Source organism: Musca autumnalis, unplaced genomic scaffold (assembly GCF_047663935.1).
Source record: "Musca autumnalis isolate F117 unplaced genomic scaffold, ASM4766393v1 scaffold_2, whole genome shotgun sequence".
NCBI classification, from domain to species: domain Eukaryota; kingdom Metazoa; phylum Arthropoda; class Insecta; order Diptera; family Muscidae; genus Musca; species Musca autumnalis.
Window position 1 is genome coordinate 270,518,507 of NW_027411755.1, and position 17,457 is coordinate 270,535,963.

A 17,457-nucleotide genomic window follows, 5' to 3' on the forward strand; every position below is an offset into this window, starting at 1 on the left:
AAGTAAAAATGGACGTGTGTGATAAACAATTAATTATTAAAGGAACCATTGAATTGCATTTTAATTTTGACATTTCCACTTATTTCGAATTGTTTTTGCTTAAAAAATAGTTTTTCCTCCAAATGGTTTTTTTTCAATTGTCTCCGCTGTTGTTTGTTTCTCGACAGAGAAAATAAAATGAAAGAAAATGCAAAAACAAATCTGCAGCCCACTTCAGGTTGTATACGAAGAAAAACGAAACAAAACAGAATTTGCCAGTACAGAGGTGTGTGTACCCCCTCTTATTCCTCTCTACTCCCTCGCCCATAAACTCAATTTTCTTTCCCATCAACTTTCCCTGTATAAACAGGGACTTAACATTTCAAGTTGTTTACATTTAACAGCTGATTAAAAGTCAGCTGGTCGAACTTTAATTTTTACGGGACAAATTTACCCAGCAAAAATTTGCAAGTTCTCAGTCACAAAACTCTCCAAAAATCTCTCCAAACTCGCTCTCTTTGGCTGGATAATTTTGTTATCGAACAGCTTTCAGTAAAATTTGCACGAATTTGTAAAAAATTTTGGGTTATCGTACAGACCTAATATCTGTCAACCCTTATAAAATTGTAAGTATTAGGTCTGTCTGGTTACCCTAAAATTTGTAACAATTTGTAAAAATTTTTGCTGGAAGTTTTTGGAGGAAAAACTATATTTTTAAGCAAACAAAATTCGAAATAAGTGGAGACGAGCAATTCAAGGGTTTCTTTAATAATTAACTGTTTACCACTCACGTCCATTTTTACTTTTCATTACAATTTTGCCTTGGCTTTGTTTTTGAACGGCGCAATGAGAAAATGAGTGTGAAGAAGTACAAGAAAAATTATAAAGTTGACACAAACAACAAGGAAATTTTAAAAGAAATTGAGAAGAAAAATTTTTTTCCAGTTTGAATGTCTAAACACTGTCTAACTTTTTTTCTACCGAACCGACATCGTTAATTAACAAAAATGTTCGGTTGAAATACCGAAAGTGCTACTCTGTAACTCAAAGTTATAGACACAAAAATTTTAGCGACGAATATCTATTTTTTAAACGTTTTTGTTATTTTAGGAGAAATTTAAAAAAATCACACTTTTAACGAAATAATGCGCATTCGAAGTTCACAATAAGTCTGCCTGGTTACTTTCCCAGCAAGAATTGTCCAGCAAGAACTTTCTCAGAGAGTAAGGGGTTTTTATTCTCTTTTGCTAGAAAACTGTACAAAGTAAACAGACACCTTAGCTCCGTTCCAGTACTTTTTTAATGGAAAAATGTGCAAAAGAGAGAACCGTCAAAATGAGTTCAACGCACACATTTTTCCAAAATGTACGGGAACGGAAAAATGGCAGAAACGTCAAAAAAAGTGGAATAAATGTCAAAGTCGGCGTGTCAGCCAATCGTTGCACATTTTTGCTAGCTCAAATTTGTCGTGTAAAATGTTTCTAAAGAGAGAGTCATTCAGCTCCATTTTTGTTCAAAGAGAAGTGAACATTTTGCAACTTTTTTGGTGTACGGGAACGCATTCCGGGGAAAAATGTTCAAAATGTGTTAAATGTGTAAAAACTTTTTAGTTCTGGAACGAAGCTCTTCCTAGCAAAAACCAGCAAGCAATAAGCTGGCTTGCCAAAACAACAATTTGTCCGCCAATAAAGGAAGCAAACACGTTGTATTTTATTTAAAATAAAAAAGAAAATGAAACAAAAAAAGTATTTTTCCACTTTACACATTTTTTCTCCATAAAACAATACAATTAGACTATGTTATTTCCACAATAAAATTGTTTTTAATATTCACAAACATAAATCAACAACAAATTAAAAACAGATGATTGATTGTTTTCAGGAAGAAGAAGAATTGCTAGTGCTTGCTAGAAGAAATTTGTCCATTTGCAAACTCTCAGAGAAAGAACTGTCAAAATGTCTATCTCGAATCGCTCTATTTTGCTCTCTCTTTGATCAGTTATTTCAGAATTACGTATTATCAGGGAATAAGACGTCATTGTGATATTCTTCCTTCTTTTATTGTTGATGCTAATCGATATCACCAACGCATTTTATATTTATTTTATTTTATATTTCGCAAAAATATTTCGCTTCTACTGAAAATAGTTCTTATTTTCTCAGAGATTTCTACCTATTCTTCCAAATGACCCCCAATTCCATACATTATTTCATAAAATGTATCCATCTCAAATTCGTAGTGTCATAAGCTTCCTATCACTTAGTCGATGGTCAGACTAGCACGATTTCAACATGGCGACGTCAAGTTTATAGGCGAGGGGTATGAAGTAGTGAAACCCATGTACATGGTTTTCTGTGTTTGTTGTGTTGCCTCTTCTTGTTATTCGTTGCAAGTTTTTTTCTTCCATTTTCTTTCACTTTTATTTTCTCAAGCAAACGTTAACAATAAAACAAGCATATAAAGATTTAATAAAAACATTTAATAATTGAAATAGTAAAAATTTGACTATTAATATTAATTTAATTATTAATGTTAATTATTTTGTGTTGCTTTTTAGTTTATTTATGTTTGTTTTGTTTTTATTGGTATGAGATACACAACAAACGCGAATGGTAAAATAAAGAGGACACCCAAAATCTTAAATTTCACGTTAACGTGTGTGGACACTAACGAAACTTGAAAAGAAACTTTAACGAAATTGGTTTCAAGAAACCTTGCTAGTCTGACCATCGACTTACATAAGCGGAGTACACATGATCAGTTTTGACTGTCGATTTTTCGGATATATCGATAAATGTTAAACTGTCCAGCAACCACAAAATATTTTTTGGTTGCCTGATGACTAGACATTTTAGCATGTTTTTTATTTCTTATCCGATTGGACTCAAATTTTGGATCTAGGCGTTTTGAGGGTCAATTTTTCGATATTTGGGGTCATATCAAAAATATGCAAAATATATGCAAAAAATATGCTAAATATGCAAGTTTTTTTTTGACAAAAATCGTCAATTATATTTGGAAAATCATCAAAAAAGCATTCTAAATTAAGTTTTTTGCCGTTTAACGTAGTTTTTTGCAGATTATTATGTTATTGAGACTCTCCAGACATTCCGCCACAGCAATAAATCTAGACTAACAAGACTTAAATCAGTTTTCACAAGGTGAGAAAATGTCAAAAAACTCAATCAGAAATGCCAAAATCAACGTGTCCAAATATGGTGATAGTTTCTAATCCGCCAAAATTGTCTAGCAGAAAAACAAAGGAGCTAAAGATAGTCATCGCTATTATTGTTTAGATAAAAGCGCAATTTTTTCTAGGTTTTGGAAAAAGGGTTCGTTTTTAGCGCAAAATGGGAAAAAGTACTAAAGTACCATTTACGATTCCAGGTTCTGGAATATAACTATTATTAGAAGTATACGTTTTGAATATCCACATATTAGATTTGAATATATTTTATAGTGTTTAGTCCTTTATTCAGTATATACAGACATAAATTGGCAATTTTTGTTCATTGTGGTCAAAAAGCTTCTTTGGAAAAATGCTCTAACTGCCGCTTTAATATTGATGACATGGTTTTAGTTTAATGCACTAAAAATACATAATTTTATAATATCGATCTATATTGTACGCATACAACCGCTTAATGCAGAATTGGAAAATGTTCACTCCTCGGCGAAAAGTAATGCATTATTGTTATACCCATCCACGATCAATAATAAGCAAAATAAAGAACGCCCAATGATTAGTGCAAAATGACATCACTTAGAAAAACCACACAATAAAGTGGTAGTGGTAAAAAAGGTCAAAAACCTTGGAATTGTCTTTAAAATGGCAAAACAACTCACATATTTCTGCTAGAAAAGTATTTGGAATGCTAAAAAAATATAGTTCATTCATTCCTGCTACAGCAAAACAATTTTGATAACACAGTCGAAAATTCATAACCCTTTGTATACACAATTGTTTAATTTATACCTGTCCGTGTACTCTATAATTTGTACTAATTATTACCAATGCTTCGAATATTGACAGTTGTTTAATGGAGAAGTTGGTGAAAAAATTGTTTCAGCAACATTTAGTAAAAATTATCGAGTACAAGGAAACAATTTGATAATTCGGACACCGCCGAAACCTGTGGTGTAGGGATTATCGCCAATGTACTGTATATATGGGAGCAATATCCAAATCTGAATCGATTCTTACCAAAATAGGGATCGCCCTAGGGCCAAAAAATCCCCAATTTTTATGCGAATTGGTCTATAAATGTGACCTGTACTTTGTTTTGAAAAAGACATGGCGAGATGGATAAGTGCGAATCTATGCAGATCAACAAAAGGAACTGTGGGTCTATTTCGTTTCATTTTGCATGTTGCAAACTCATTCACTAAGATATAATACCCTTAGGGTATTAAAATATAGTTATCAGTGCAATCATGAATAAAAATTCCGTGCAGAATTTGTTTCCTTTCCCCAATTTCACAATTTTTTATTTCCGTATTTATGCCCAAGAAGGGAATATTTTTGTCGATTCGACTAGAATACGCCATAATGAAGCGAATCTAGTAGTTTTCAACTTTTAACAAATATTGATTTTAAAAGAATTTAACTTTTTTAAATTATTATTCGTGTGGAAAATTCAGAGGCACCGTATATATTTTTTATATGTTTTTAATAAAATATAAAAGATTTTATGTAATATTCAATATTTTCTTAGTCTTAATTTCTAGCTCATTTGTTATTCTGTCAGACAATTTTGGCCGAGCAGAAACTATCAACATATTTGGATACGTACATTTTGATATTTCTGATTGAGTTTTTGAACAAATTTGTATTAGAAAGCAACTTATGTTGTAATAAGAAGGCTGGGTTATAGAAAAATTTCTAAGTCTTTTAGTCCGGATTTATTGCTGTGGCGGAATAATAATTAATAACATGATAATCTGCTAAGAAATCGACGTTTAACGGCAATAAACTTAATTTAGAACACTTTTTGATGACTTTCCAAATTTAATTTGATGATTTTTGTCAAAAAAATTACTTGCATATTTTGCATATTTTTTGCATATTTTGCATATTTTTTGCATATTTTGTGCATATGCAAATATGCAAAAAAAATAAAAAATATGAACCTGTCATTGCATTCAGTTTTCTTCAAAATGAATTTTGGTCCAATCAGAATTTTCGTATCTTTATTAATAAAAAATATGCAAATATGCAAAATCCGATGTCTACTGATGACTGACAAAAATGAACGGCCACACTGGCAAGCAACCGATTATTTGAGCAAAACTGACAGTCAAAACTGATCGTCTGTACCCCACTATAGATCGAAAGGATCCTTCATATGTCGCAGAATTTTCTTTTTTTATGTGTAAAGAAATATATATCTGCTTACCATTTTATTTGCAATGAAATATATTCCAACGACATTCCTTAAAAATTCCATTGATTGATTTATTTGTTTAAAATAAGATAACTTATTTATGTCGGCAGACTTAACGTCTCCTTTTTTTCGTCGGTAACTTACCGATGATTTTCGATAATTAGCGACATAAATTACCGTCAAAAATCGGTAAAATTTGTATACAGAATAGCACTTACCGACAAATATCGCTAACTATCGACATTTGTCGTTAATTCCATCGGAAGAGAGTTACAGAATCGCACTACAGGTCTTTCCTGTGAATTGCTTGTTTATGTTAGGTGTGTGATTTTATTCACTATAATGCATTTGACGACTAGAACAGTAACAGCTGTTTGTTTGGTATAGTACCTGTATTATTGTGCTATGAAGAGAACTGAGAAGTGCTTGCAAAAACTTGCATCTACTTATTACTTGTGACGTTATCGAACAGGCCTATTGTAATTAAAAAAACTAATATTAGGCCTGTTCGATAACTTCGCAAGTAAAAAGTATTTGCAAGTTCTTGCAAGTCCAGAATCGCCAGAATCTATTTTTTAACATTTTATACTTTTTCCCTTTATAAATTTGGGTACGTTAACACACACGTTTGGTATGTTCCAGAACTGCAAGAATCTACTAATTTTTACTATTTTTTCGAAAATAAAAAATGAAAAATTGTTATCGTAGTAAAAATTTGTAAATTTTTCCAGGTTCTGGAGCAATTGGTCTGCGTTATGGAAATTTTATTGTATATTAAAAAGCAGTTACACCCTTAAGTGTGTAGTACAGACACCGAACATGAATAAGGATACAATTGCTAACTCTTGGAACAGTAGTTCAAAATCGTCATGATCATTTTTTCAGTTTATGGGTATGTCCAGGTCCACAAATTTCATGAAATTAGGCATTCTTAGATCGAGTTCCGCACTGCAGCAATCTCATGATATTACTCTAATATAGAACTCGATCTAGGGACGCATAATTACATGAAATTTGTTTAATGAAACCACTGAGAATGGAGAAAGGGCCGTACTCGCCGCACTCTCAAAAATCTACAAATGTTCATGTGATATTAGGCCTTTTCGATAACTTCGCAATTTCTTACAACTACTTCTCATTTATCTTTTACTGAACAAGTTTGTTATCCAACAGCATTTTGTAAAAGTTTGTACAAACTTTTGGGTTATCGAACAGGCCTATTTTCACAAGAGTTAGAAAAACAAGGTGTCGTTCATGTTCGAATGTGTGTACACTATTTTTTCACGCAATTATCTAATTTCTTGTTTAGAAAATTCGAATAATAAAAACCCACTATTTTTCAGAGACTATTATAAAGATTTAACAATCTACGATGGGCGTTCCTGCAGGCGATGTTGAAAAGGGCAAAAAATTTTCGTCCAACGCTGCGCTCAATGTCACACTGTTGAAGCCGGTGGAAAACATAAGGTTGGTCCAAATTTGCACGGACTGTTCGGTCGTAAAACTGGCCAGGCAGCTGGCTTCGCTTACACAGATGCCAATAAAGCTAAAGGCATTACATGGAACGAAGATACGTTGTTTGAATACTTGGAAAACCCAAAGAAATACATCCCCGGTACAAAAATGATCTTTGCTGGTCTAAAGAAACCCAATGAACGCGGAGATCTTATTGCATACCTTAAATCTGCCACTAAATAAGCTCTGTCCCAATTTGTTACGAAACAACACTACCGATTCAACCACACGAGGCAGCAATCACACCAAAAATCCACATACCGCATCCAATATGTGAATAAGTAAATTCTGGTAAACGTACATAGATGCAAGAGGCCAAAATTTAATCACAAGTACACGAAATCACCACCATAGCTCAAGTTTAATATAACTATTGAATGTAAAATCAAATTAAAACGTAAATAAAGTTTAAATATTAAATAAGTAATAACACTTTTTTTTAAATATTACTTTCACTTATGGTTGAAATAGAATGGTTTGCAAACCGCGCTTTTGGCGGTTTGCAATTTTTTCTTCCGGGCAATGTCCAATACCCTCTTTAACTACATACAGAGACTGTCACTGAAAATGATGCTACATGAAATAAAAAATGTAATCGTTGACAACTTCGAAACGAGTTGAGATTTTTTAACAAAATATAATTTTTTAGGTTGAAAACATAGCTTTGTTCCTTTCCCCTCTCACTCTCTTAAAAATTGCTTCCAGTTTTGCCGCTTTTCGGGGTTAAGGAACGCTTTGCAGGTTAAAAATGGTAACAAATGGGAAAAATGGTAACCTCAGGTAAGTAAAGGAACACAGCTCATGACAGTAATTACGATCATGTCAAAATTACGTCAGGAACATAATTTTTTCTATCGGTGGCAAAACTACTGAAAACGATAGGGAACCAATTATTCCACCATTCTGATTACTTAAAATTGCATAAAAAGCGAAAAATTTGGAAATTAATAATCGATTATTGTGGTGCATCATTTTCAATTCTCAATTTTAAAATGCCCATTGTTTGGTTTCCGGTAAAAGTTTAGTATAACGGTACTGAAAAAGTAAACATTTTTACGATGAGATAGTTGGCTTGTATAATATACCTTTAACAGTAACATAAGAAGTTTTTTGTCTCTACTTAAAAATAGAAAATTTTGAGTTACTACCCTGTTGTTGAACAGGTGCGATTTATCTATTCCAAGTAGTGTTGTATAGTTCATGAACGAACTAGTTCAATTGAACGATTCATTGAAGAGAGTAGGAACTAGATATAGTTCAATAGCTCACTGAGCGATATAGTTCATTATAGTTCAATAGCTCACTGAGCGATATAGTTCATTATAGTTCAATAGCTCACTGAGCGCCGACCGAAAAATCCACGAACGATTCACAATCTATTTCAGCATGTCATTTACATATAAATAAAGTGACGCCGTCTACTCTACTAAGTGATGCCTTCGTGATGTAATGAGTTTTGTTTATGTTTTGGATCAATGTGAAGTGTCAACCGCCATTGTAAGTCCCGGTCCACACTAGCGTAAATTTCATTAAAAAATTTCATGAAATTAGGCGTTCTTAAATCGAATTCCTCACTGCAGCAATTTTAAGATTTTACTCTACTATTAAAGTCGATCTAGAGACGCATAATTTCATGAAATTTTTCAATGAAATCACTCTAGTGTGGACCGGGACTTATAAAATTAATTCAAAGACATAAAATATAACAAGATAGGACATTTCCATTGCTACTATACATCGGCAGAGGGCGATGTAGGTCTAACATAATGTTATGTTCCAATATGGTGACATAAAATTATGTTATACTTGTTTTTGTTGCCGTCGTGTTCTGTTAGTTGTCTGTTGCACACAAACACCACCTATGGTTTAATAGTAAAATTGAACTGCATTATGCACTATGTCCAATCTTTACAGTTCTATGTCTTTGTGAGATGTCAAATTTGCTACCTGGGAATGTTGTACACATAAGCTTTGTTCCAGAACTAAAAAGTTTTTACAATTTTTACAACTTTTACACATTTTACCTGAAAAAGCGTTCCAGTACACAAAAAAGTTGTAAAATGTTCACTTCTCTTTAAAAAAAATGGCGCTGAATTACGCTCTCTTTAAAAACTTTTTACACGACAAATTTGAGCGTGTAAAAAATAGTAACATGGTTGCCGGCGTCTGGTTGGCTGGTACGCCGACTTTGACATTTTTTCCAGTTTTTTGACGTATTTCCCATTTTTCCGTTCCCGAACTATTTCAAAAAACTTTTGTGTGAGAACAATTTTTTTTTACAGTTCTCTCTTTTACGAGTTTTACTATTAAAAAGTACTGGAACGAAGCTATAGTGTGACCACTATGAAAATTTTCATCTATCAAAATGATGTGGCAACTCATATGTACATTTTTCATTTAGGGAGCGCTCTATTCGGCCATGTATTTTCGTATGCAGTTGAGAAATTAATTGTTAGAAGAAAACAATTTTACCAAAAAATGAAGGAAATAGAATAAAGAAAACGAAAATGTGAGTGCGATTAAAGTTTTTAACAATATAATGTCCAATTTACATTAGCAACTTTTTCGTCATTTGGAGCTGTTTCGTCATTTATTTGCTAAAACAGGCAAAATTTTGCGTCATTTACCATACAAAAATAAATGACGATAGCTGCGTCATTTATTCTAAACAACGCACGAAAACACCATACTATTATAAGCAGCCCAGTTTTTTTGTCATAAACTACCAAAAAATGCAACTGTTTTATGATGTCTTTGTTTGTTTTTGGGTGTTGTAGAAAAACAAAACTACTCAAACGATGACAAAAGTGAAAATAAATGTTTAAAAAACTTGCAAAATTTATAGCTTTGTTCCCGTCTTTTTAATAGTAAAACTCGTAAAAGAGAAAAAGAGAGAAAATTAGTTGTCAAACAAAAGATTTTTCAAAAATTTCGGGAACGCAAAAATGGAAAAAACGTCAAAAGAACTGGAACAAATGTCAAAGTCGTCGTACCAGCCAATCAGACGCCGGCATCCATGTTACTATTTTTTACACGCTCAAATTTGTCGAGTAAAAAGCATGGCCCAATAACAGGTCCCCCAGCAAAATCAGATGATTTCGATTTGAGCTGTCAAAATTCATATTTGTCATTTGAATTCTCTGTGAGGTATAGAAATGTTAAACTGTACAGAAACAGGTAGATGTATCTCGAAAAAGAAAATAAATAAACTTAATGTTGTAGACGTAAAATGTCAACATTTTTTGTGTTATGTGTGAGAATTTAATTTACAATAACTTATTTTAGCAGTTCAAGTTCGATCAGATGGTATTTTCTGTTTCGTCAAACAAAAATAACTCTTATTCAACTTTTTCTCGGAAAATGTTTTGTATGTATCTACCTGAATTGACAGAAAAGAAATTCGCCTCAAACAATTGTTCGCTTCTGTTTATGAATTTTGACATTTAAAATCTTTGTTTTTCTATGAATTCGCTTGGCGGAGGACCTGTAATTGGGCCATGGCATGGTACAATAAGAAAGGTAGATGCATGCGAATTGCTACAACAAAGCAACTTTTTTTGTAATGTAAACTGTCAAAATTTTCGCCAAATGGTCTCTTGTTGTCTCTTTTTATCGCTTGTGTTTGTCTATAAAGTGTAGACATGCTATCTCTTACTTACCGAATCATATGGTTTTTTGTTTTGATTTTTCATGGCGAATTCATAGTTTTTTGACGTTTTAGATTCGATCAGCTGGGCTGACGCATCTACCTTTCTAATTGTACCATGGGCCATGGTAAAAAGTTTATAAAGAGAGCGTCATTCAGTGCCATTTTTGTTTAAAGAGAAGTGAACATTTTACAGCTTTGTGTACGGGAACGGGTTTTCGGGTAAAATGTGTAAAAGTCGTAAAAATTGTAAAAACTTTTTAGTTCTGGAACAGATTTTATGTTTTTTTGTTTTTAGAATTAATTTAAGTTATTTGATACACATTTGTGTTGTGAAATTCCTATTTCTCTGAATAAATATATTTGCTCTGTTCCTTTACGTGCCTGAGGTTAACATTTTTTACCATTTTTAACCTGTAAAGTGTTCCCTTACTTTTAATAGCATACAATTTACATGAGAGCAGTTTACCACTTTTACCATTTTCTGCCACTGTTACCATTTTTAAAAGTAAAGGAACAGACCAATTGTGTGCGCGTGTTGTGTTATTGTATAAGTGTGTATGTGCGATTGTGTACGTAAGCAAATGACGAAAAAAAAACAGATGTAAATACACTTCATTTGATTCTAGGATTTCGTAAAACGAAATCATTTAATGTTCATATGTAAATTGGACTTTAGTAAATTTATAAACGGTTTAAGTGTCATTTTTACTAGCAGCGTCGTTAGCTAGAGTGGCAAGTTCGTCTATGAATAACCTTTTGTCCTCTCTACAAGCTTTACGCACTTCTTTGTTCCTTAGTTGGTATTCTTTTTCCAGTTTTGCACGCCGAGCAGGGCATGGCTCATAATTTTTTAGTTTCTTTAGATTTCTCCTTTCTTCAATTAGGGTCCACGTAGTAATAGATATCCATTCTCGTTTTTCTTTTGGATATTATCCTATCCACCGGCATTCGCTTATACCCAATATATCTATCCCCAGTTTTCTTCGTTCTTGACATAGGTAGTTGTTGTATTTTTCCGCTTTCATATAAAGTGCGCACGTTCCAGCAAGCAATTTTGGTTCTTTTCTTAAAAGCAAATGGTCCTTTTATTTTCTTGTTTGTAGAGGTTTCTGAAACACTGTCTGAACATGAAGTGCTCCATCCCAGACACGTGGAGCTTGCCGCAGTTGCGGGAGGATTTGGCATGTGCCTGTGACATCCTGGGATTAAAATTTAAAATTCGTTATTTCTTTCATGTTTTTGGTGACAACATTTGTTAGGATTTCTTCTTTGCTTGTGAGCACAAGGAAGAGCTTAGAGAGCCTGGCACTCAACATCGTCTAAGCACGAGCGTAAACTTCTTGGAAGCCTGTGGGCGCCACCGTTGACCTATATGGGCTCATCCGCTGCCATCCCTACTGCATTGTCCGCCATAACAACGCAGATATCTGTAGACCCTATTCCTCAAATACTTTGAGTTGGCTCTAACAGATATGTTGGTAGTGTTGCAGGTATTTCTTCCATGCATCGGGTTAGGGTTATACCGCCCATGATCGGTCGCCAGAGCCTCGTTTGCATGAACAGAGGACACCAAGTCTCAAGTGGACAGTGGGTGAGGTTGACGTTTGAAGAGGATTGGCTATGTGAACAAATATATTATTCGTGTTTCGCATCACTCTTCCGATAGTCCTCCTTAAATAAAGTAACTGCGTAATAAAACTTTACGTTACAATTCAAATTTTTAAATTAACGGAAATTCAACTAAATTAACCTAAACCTATCAGTTACATTCGTAACAGTATTCTGCAAACAAATTTTAACAACTTTTCTTGTTTTCCTTTATGTTATCGGAAAAAATCGTAAAAATTAGTAGATTCTTGCAGTTCTGGAATAGACCAATTGTTTTGTAACAAAAATGTTTTAAAATTTAATTGCGTTGCCACAAAAGAAAATCATACAATTAAAATAAGTCCATATTTACATTAGGCAATTTTCCTTGCGACAATTGTCAGTGTGTTGGTGAGAGAGGGTGTTGAGAGGCAAAGGGTTACCATATGCCCCCCCTCTCTCACCTTTACTGGAGGATGCTTTGCTTTTGCCTGTGATCAATATTGGTTATCACCGTTGTGCAATGGTATGTAAGCACGTCCGCCACTCAGAAGGCCTGCGGTTCGATTCTCAAGCCGGGGAAAAACTTCTCTCTGAATGGTGTCGTAAGACACGCCGTTCGGACTCAGCGTTAGAAAGTAGGTTCCATATGAATCGGCGTGTGCTAATTGATATGAGAGAAGTCTCCCGTGTCCCTTCGGGGATGTGTATGGGAACATAAGTAGATCAATATTGCATTGATTGATCAAGTACCTATAGAAATCCAAAAATTCACGATGATGGGCATACTAACAATATTCCAAGATGCCAGTCCCTGTAATTCAACTGGGCCAGGTAATTCCTGGCCTGATGTAAACTAATCTAATGGGTTTTTTTCACAATGGTGGTATCTGACCATGTCATTCATTAGGATGTTCATTCGAAACGTTGGATAATCAATTATGTGTGTAAACGCCAGTTATACGTGGAATTCAGGGACAAGAAGTTCAAGCCCCGTAGAATGAAGCAGGAAGTTCCCCAAAGTGGGGTGATATCTCCGGAACTGTTTAACATCTAGCTCTTCTGTATTCCGCCCCCGTAGAGTGAAGCAGGAAGTTCCCCAAAGTGGGGTGATATCTCCGGAACTGTTTAACATCTACCTCTTCTGTATTCCGCTCCCTCCAGATGGCATTGAGGTAGTAACGTATGCGGATGATTGTACGATCTTGGTGTCAGGTACCTTCCAGATGCCATTTGTGAAAGGTTGAACTCCTATTTGACTGATCTTACCACCTTTTTTCAGACGATGAATACGCAAATATCTGCCACAAAATCTACGTGTACGTGAATGTCGATGTTAGCAGAATTCCGACCATATAATGCCCCAAATTCTAGGGGTCACATTCGACAGCATGTTCATGTCGTCCACGCATGTCACAGCTATCTCCGACAAGCTGACATGTAGGAATGCGAATTAAAGATATTCCAACCTGTCAGAATGCCGCCCTGAGAACAGCAACAGGATGTCTCCTCATGTCTTCAGTGGACCGTCTACATTAGAGGGCAAAGATTCTTCCAGTACAGCAACCCAGCTTTCGTTGCAATATTTGCTTAGGTGTTACCATGAGAGCCATTCCAATCGCACATTATTTAAACAGCAGACACGACAAACCAGAGTAATTTTGACTCAACTACGCTCGGGATTGTGCAGCAGTCTAAATTCCTATGGGGCAAAGATCGATGATGACACCTTGCAAAATATCTGCCCAGCATGCCGCTCAGGCACGCACGACACACTGCACATTTTCAACTGCCCCGCCAAACCTACTCAACTAACTCCAGTGGATCTGTCTGCGAAGCATCAGTTGTTGCAACGAGTCGTGAACACATTGGAAATGTCGTGCACGATCATCAATGTTGTCTTAAAGACACTTTGTATTGGGTAGCGAACATATCACACATAAAAGCCATAGTGTTTCTCAACGATGTAGATTTGGGTGTAAAAAATTATGCATACTAAAATTTTCTTTTAAATATATTAAACATTTATTTTAACTGTAAGTCCGGCAGTTTAACTTCGGCTACTTCTTTCCATCGAATGAGGCAAAAGAGAGACTGGATCCTCTTATTAAAGATTGGTTACTGTTTGACTCTAGTGAGGTTGATGACGGAACGCTATCGAAGGCCCTATTATCCTCCAGTACAATAGTGGTATTCGGGTAATGGTCCAATTGAACGAATAAGTAACGATATTCCATCTTACCTTGTGCATTCTGAAATATTTAGATGTATGTTTAAATAATGAGCATATGTGAATGTTCATCTAAATGATTTTTCTCTATAACTAACCTCTTTTGTTTCCAAGTGAACTGTTCCTTTGTTTCGGAGACCTTGAACGTAGAATTTCATCCTTATATGGGGCACTCCATTTCTTTCGAATGCAGTGTGCATAACATGTTGCCGCCTTCCACGTCTCGATTCCTCCCCATAACCTTTTATGGGGGCTCCAATGGCATCTTGGACACGGTAATCCTACAAAGGCCAAACATGTAGAACATACATCTGCATACATATGTATGTCGATTTTCAAAATTACCTCCTTCACTTTCTCCAAAGCCTCAGAATAAATGTTATTTGGACTGGAGCTAGAGAATAATTCACGGAATATAGCCCAAAACATAACGGCCGTAACACCAATTCCGGCCAAAATAACGGCAGTGTAGCTTGCCGTCTTTGTGGTTTCTTTAATTTTCTCCAATGGTCGCACATCTGTTGACACTTGCGAAGATCTACCTTCTTGGCCTACCTGTAGACTAGTATTACCATCGTCTTTTGTCTTTTGTTGGTATGAACACTTAACTATTTTATTAAAATTAATAATGCGCCTAACATTTTTGGTGTTACGTAGGAAAAGTATTTGTGACATTTTATGGGCTTTGCGGTTTTTTGGTTTTTTCTAATTTAATTGAACCTTGGCACACAAATACAGGTAGATGCATTGGGGGATTGCTACAATAAAGTGTGAATATTTGTAAACAATCCAAACAAATTCAATTTGCTTCGTTGCACAATTGCTATTGTTAAGACGAAATAAATAAAATTTAAATTACTTGATTAATTAGTTATGGCTAGACATCGGATTTTGCATATTTTCCAAAAATTCAAATAGGAATATTTTAATATTCTTACGTGATTTTGAATATATTTTGCCACATTTTTACATACCTTGTCATATTATATGCAAATATGTAAAAAATATATATGTACATATAAACATTTTTATATTTGAAATTTTGAAAAATATGCAAAATATGCAAAATCCGATGTCTAGTTATGGCTATATCACACCATATGCTTTTTCACATGTTTTGGGTATACTAATATACAGACCAGCTGATATCATACATGTAAAAAGCATATGGTATGAGCCATGGTACAATGAAGTAGAGGTAGGCCAGGTATGAAAATCACTGAGAAATGCCACCCTGCAGCCATGGCTTAAAACGTCAAATGGCATTGTAAAATAATAATGGTAGATGTACCTGCATAGCTATCCCGTATTACAAAAACATATGGAACTTAAAGCTTCACTTTTTATATGTTAAAAGTGCCATATAGTGTAAAAACATTTCTTTAGCTAGGCTCCAGAATATTCTTGTTGGAAAAGAGTTCCAAAAATAGCAAAAGTTCTTCCCAAACTTATGACAATGAAAAAATGTCATTCACTTATTTTCTACTTGACAAGTTTGGCTAATCTGATATCGTGATTGCTGGCATCCGATTTGCTGATAAATGTCAGCACAATTTTTACAAAAATTTTAATTTTTACATTCCCGTACTTTTGGAATAGTACGTTTATATATAACAAGATTTAACAAACCCACTGGGTTTCAAATGTCAATTCCATTACTTATATTTCAAATAAATTCTCATAAAGAAGGTTAACCCTACAAAAGACTATAATATAAACATGGCCTAAGTTTTGCTAAAAAATCAACAATTTTATTTTGCCACGCGAATACACATTATAGCTTTGTTCCAAAACTAAAAAGTTTTTACAATTTTTACGACTTTTACACATTTTACCCTAGAAACCGTTCCCGTACACAAAAAAGTTGTGAAATGTTCACTTCTCTTTAAACAAAAATGGCGATGAATGACGCTCTCTTTAAAAACTTTTTACACGACAAATTTGGGCGAGTAAAAAATAGTAATATGGTTGCCGGCGTCTGATTGCCGTCTTTGACATTTGTTCCAGTTTTTTTTGACGTATTTTCCATATTTCCGTTCCCGAACTATTCAAAACAACTTGTGTTTGAGAACAACTTTTTTGCAGTTCTCTCTTTTACGAGTTTTACTATTAAAAAGTACGGGAACGAAGCTTTTTTGTCCTTATTGTCAATTTTAAGATATAGTGTTACAGCAGAATTTTTGTTGTTGGAAAAATTCAGCGATACATCTACCTTTATGATTGCATAATGTCAAAAACAGTACAAAATGTCAACCCTGCTTTTGACAGATTAGGCCATAAAAAGAAAAAAATTTTAATCAGCTGTTAGCTGTGGCCTACCTTTACTTTATTCTACCATGGTATGAGCCATACATGATCATCTGTATGTCATATACCTACATATTTTAAAAAGAATTAAAGCTTTGTTCCCTTACTTTTTAATGGTAAAAGAGAAACTGTCAACATGCTCTCTCATGATCAGTTTTATCAGAAAAGTAATGGGCCAAATACATACGGTCCGATGACGCGTTGGGCGTTGACAACCACATGAAAAATGTGTAAGTGATGTCAAGTTTGTTCTTGTTCTACCATTTTTCATCCGAAGAAATAGGTCTGTCTGGTTACTTTACCAGCAAGAATTGTCCAGCAAGAACTTTCTCAGAGAGTAAGGAGTTTTTATTCTCTTTTGCTAGAAAATTGTAAAAAGTAAACAGACACCTTCCCAGCAAAAACCAGCAAGCAATCAGCTGACTTGCCAAAGCAGAACAATTTGTCCGCCAATGAAGGAAACAAAGGAAGCAAAAATGTTGTATTTTATTAAAAATAATAAAGAAAATGAACCAAAAAAGGATTTTTCCCACTTTGCAACTTTGTTCTCCAAGAAAGCAACACAACTAGGCTTGCTATTTCCACAATAAAATTGTTTTTAATTTTCACGAACATAAATCAACGAAAAAACAAATAAGAAAAGCGTTAAGTTCGGTCGGGCCGAACTGTTTATACACTCCACCACAAATTTCAGCCATTTCGGTGGATTAATTTGGCCACAACCTTCAAAATACCGAAATTCGGAAGGTACCGTTCTATGGGGGCTATATGATGGCGTGGACCTATACCTACAAATTTCTGGGGGA

At 34.4% G+C, this 17,457-nt stretch overlaps 1 protein-coding gene and 1 pseudogene across 1 annotated transcript; one reads left to right on the plus strand and one right to left on the minus strand.

The window, feature by feature from the left end:
• The first annotated feature begins 6,732 nt into the window (after positions 1 to 6,732).
• LOC141392051 (cytochrome c-like) lies at positions 6,733 to 7,308 on the plus strand (annotated as a pseudogene).
• Positions 7,309 to 14,115: 6,807 nt separating this feature from the next.
• On the minus strand, positions 14,116 to 15,089 carry LOC141392061 (mitochondrial import inner membrane translocase subunit Tim21). Its single transcript, XM_073965004.1, has 3 exons — positions 14,690 to 15,089; positions 14,443 to 14,625; positions 14,116 to 14,366 (listed from the first exon to the last, which is right to left on the minus strand). The coding sequence occupies exons 1-3, from the start codon at positions 15,017 to 15,019 to the stop codon at positions 14,175 to 14,177; spliced, it is 705 nt and encodes a 234-aa protein (XP_073821105.1). The 5' UTR covers positions 15,020 to 15,089; the 3' UTR covers positions 14,116 to 14,174.
• Positions 15,090 to 17,457: the final 2,368 nt, after the last annotated feature.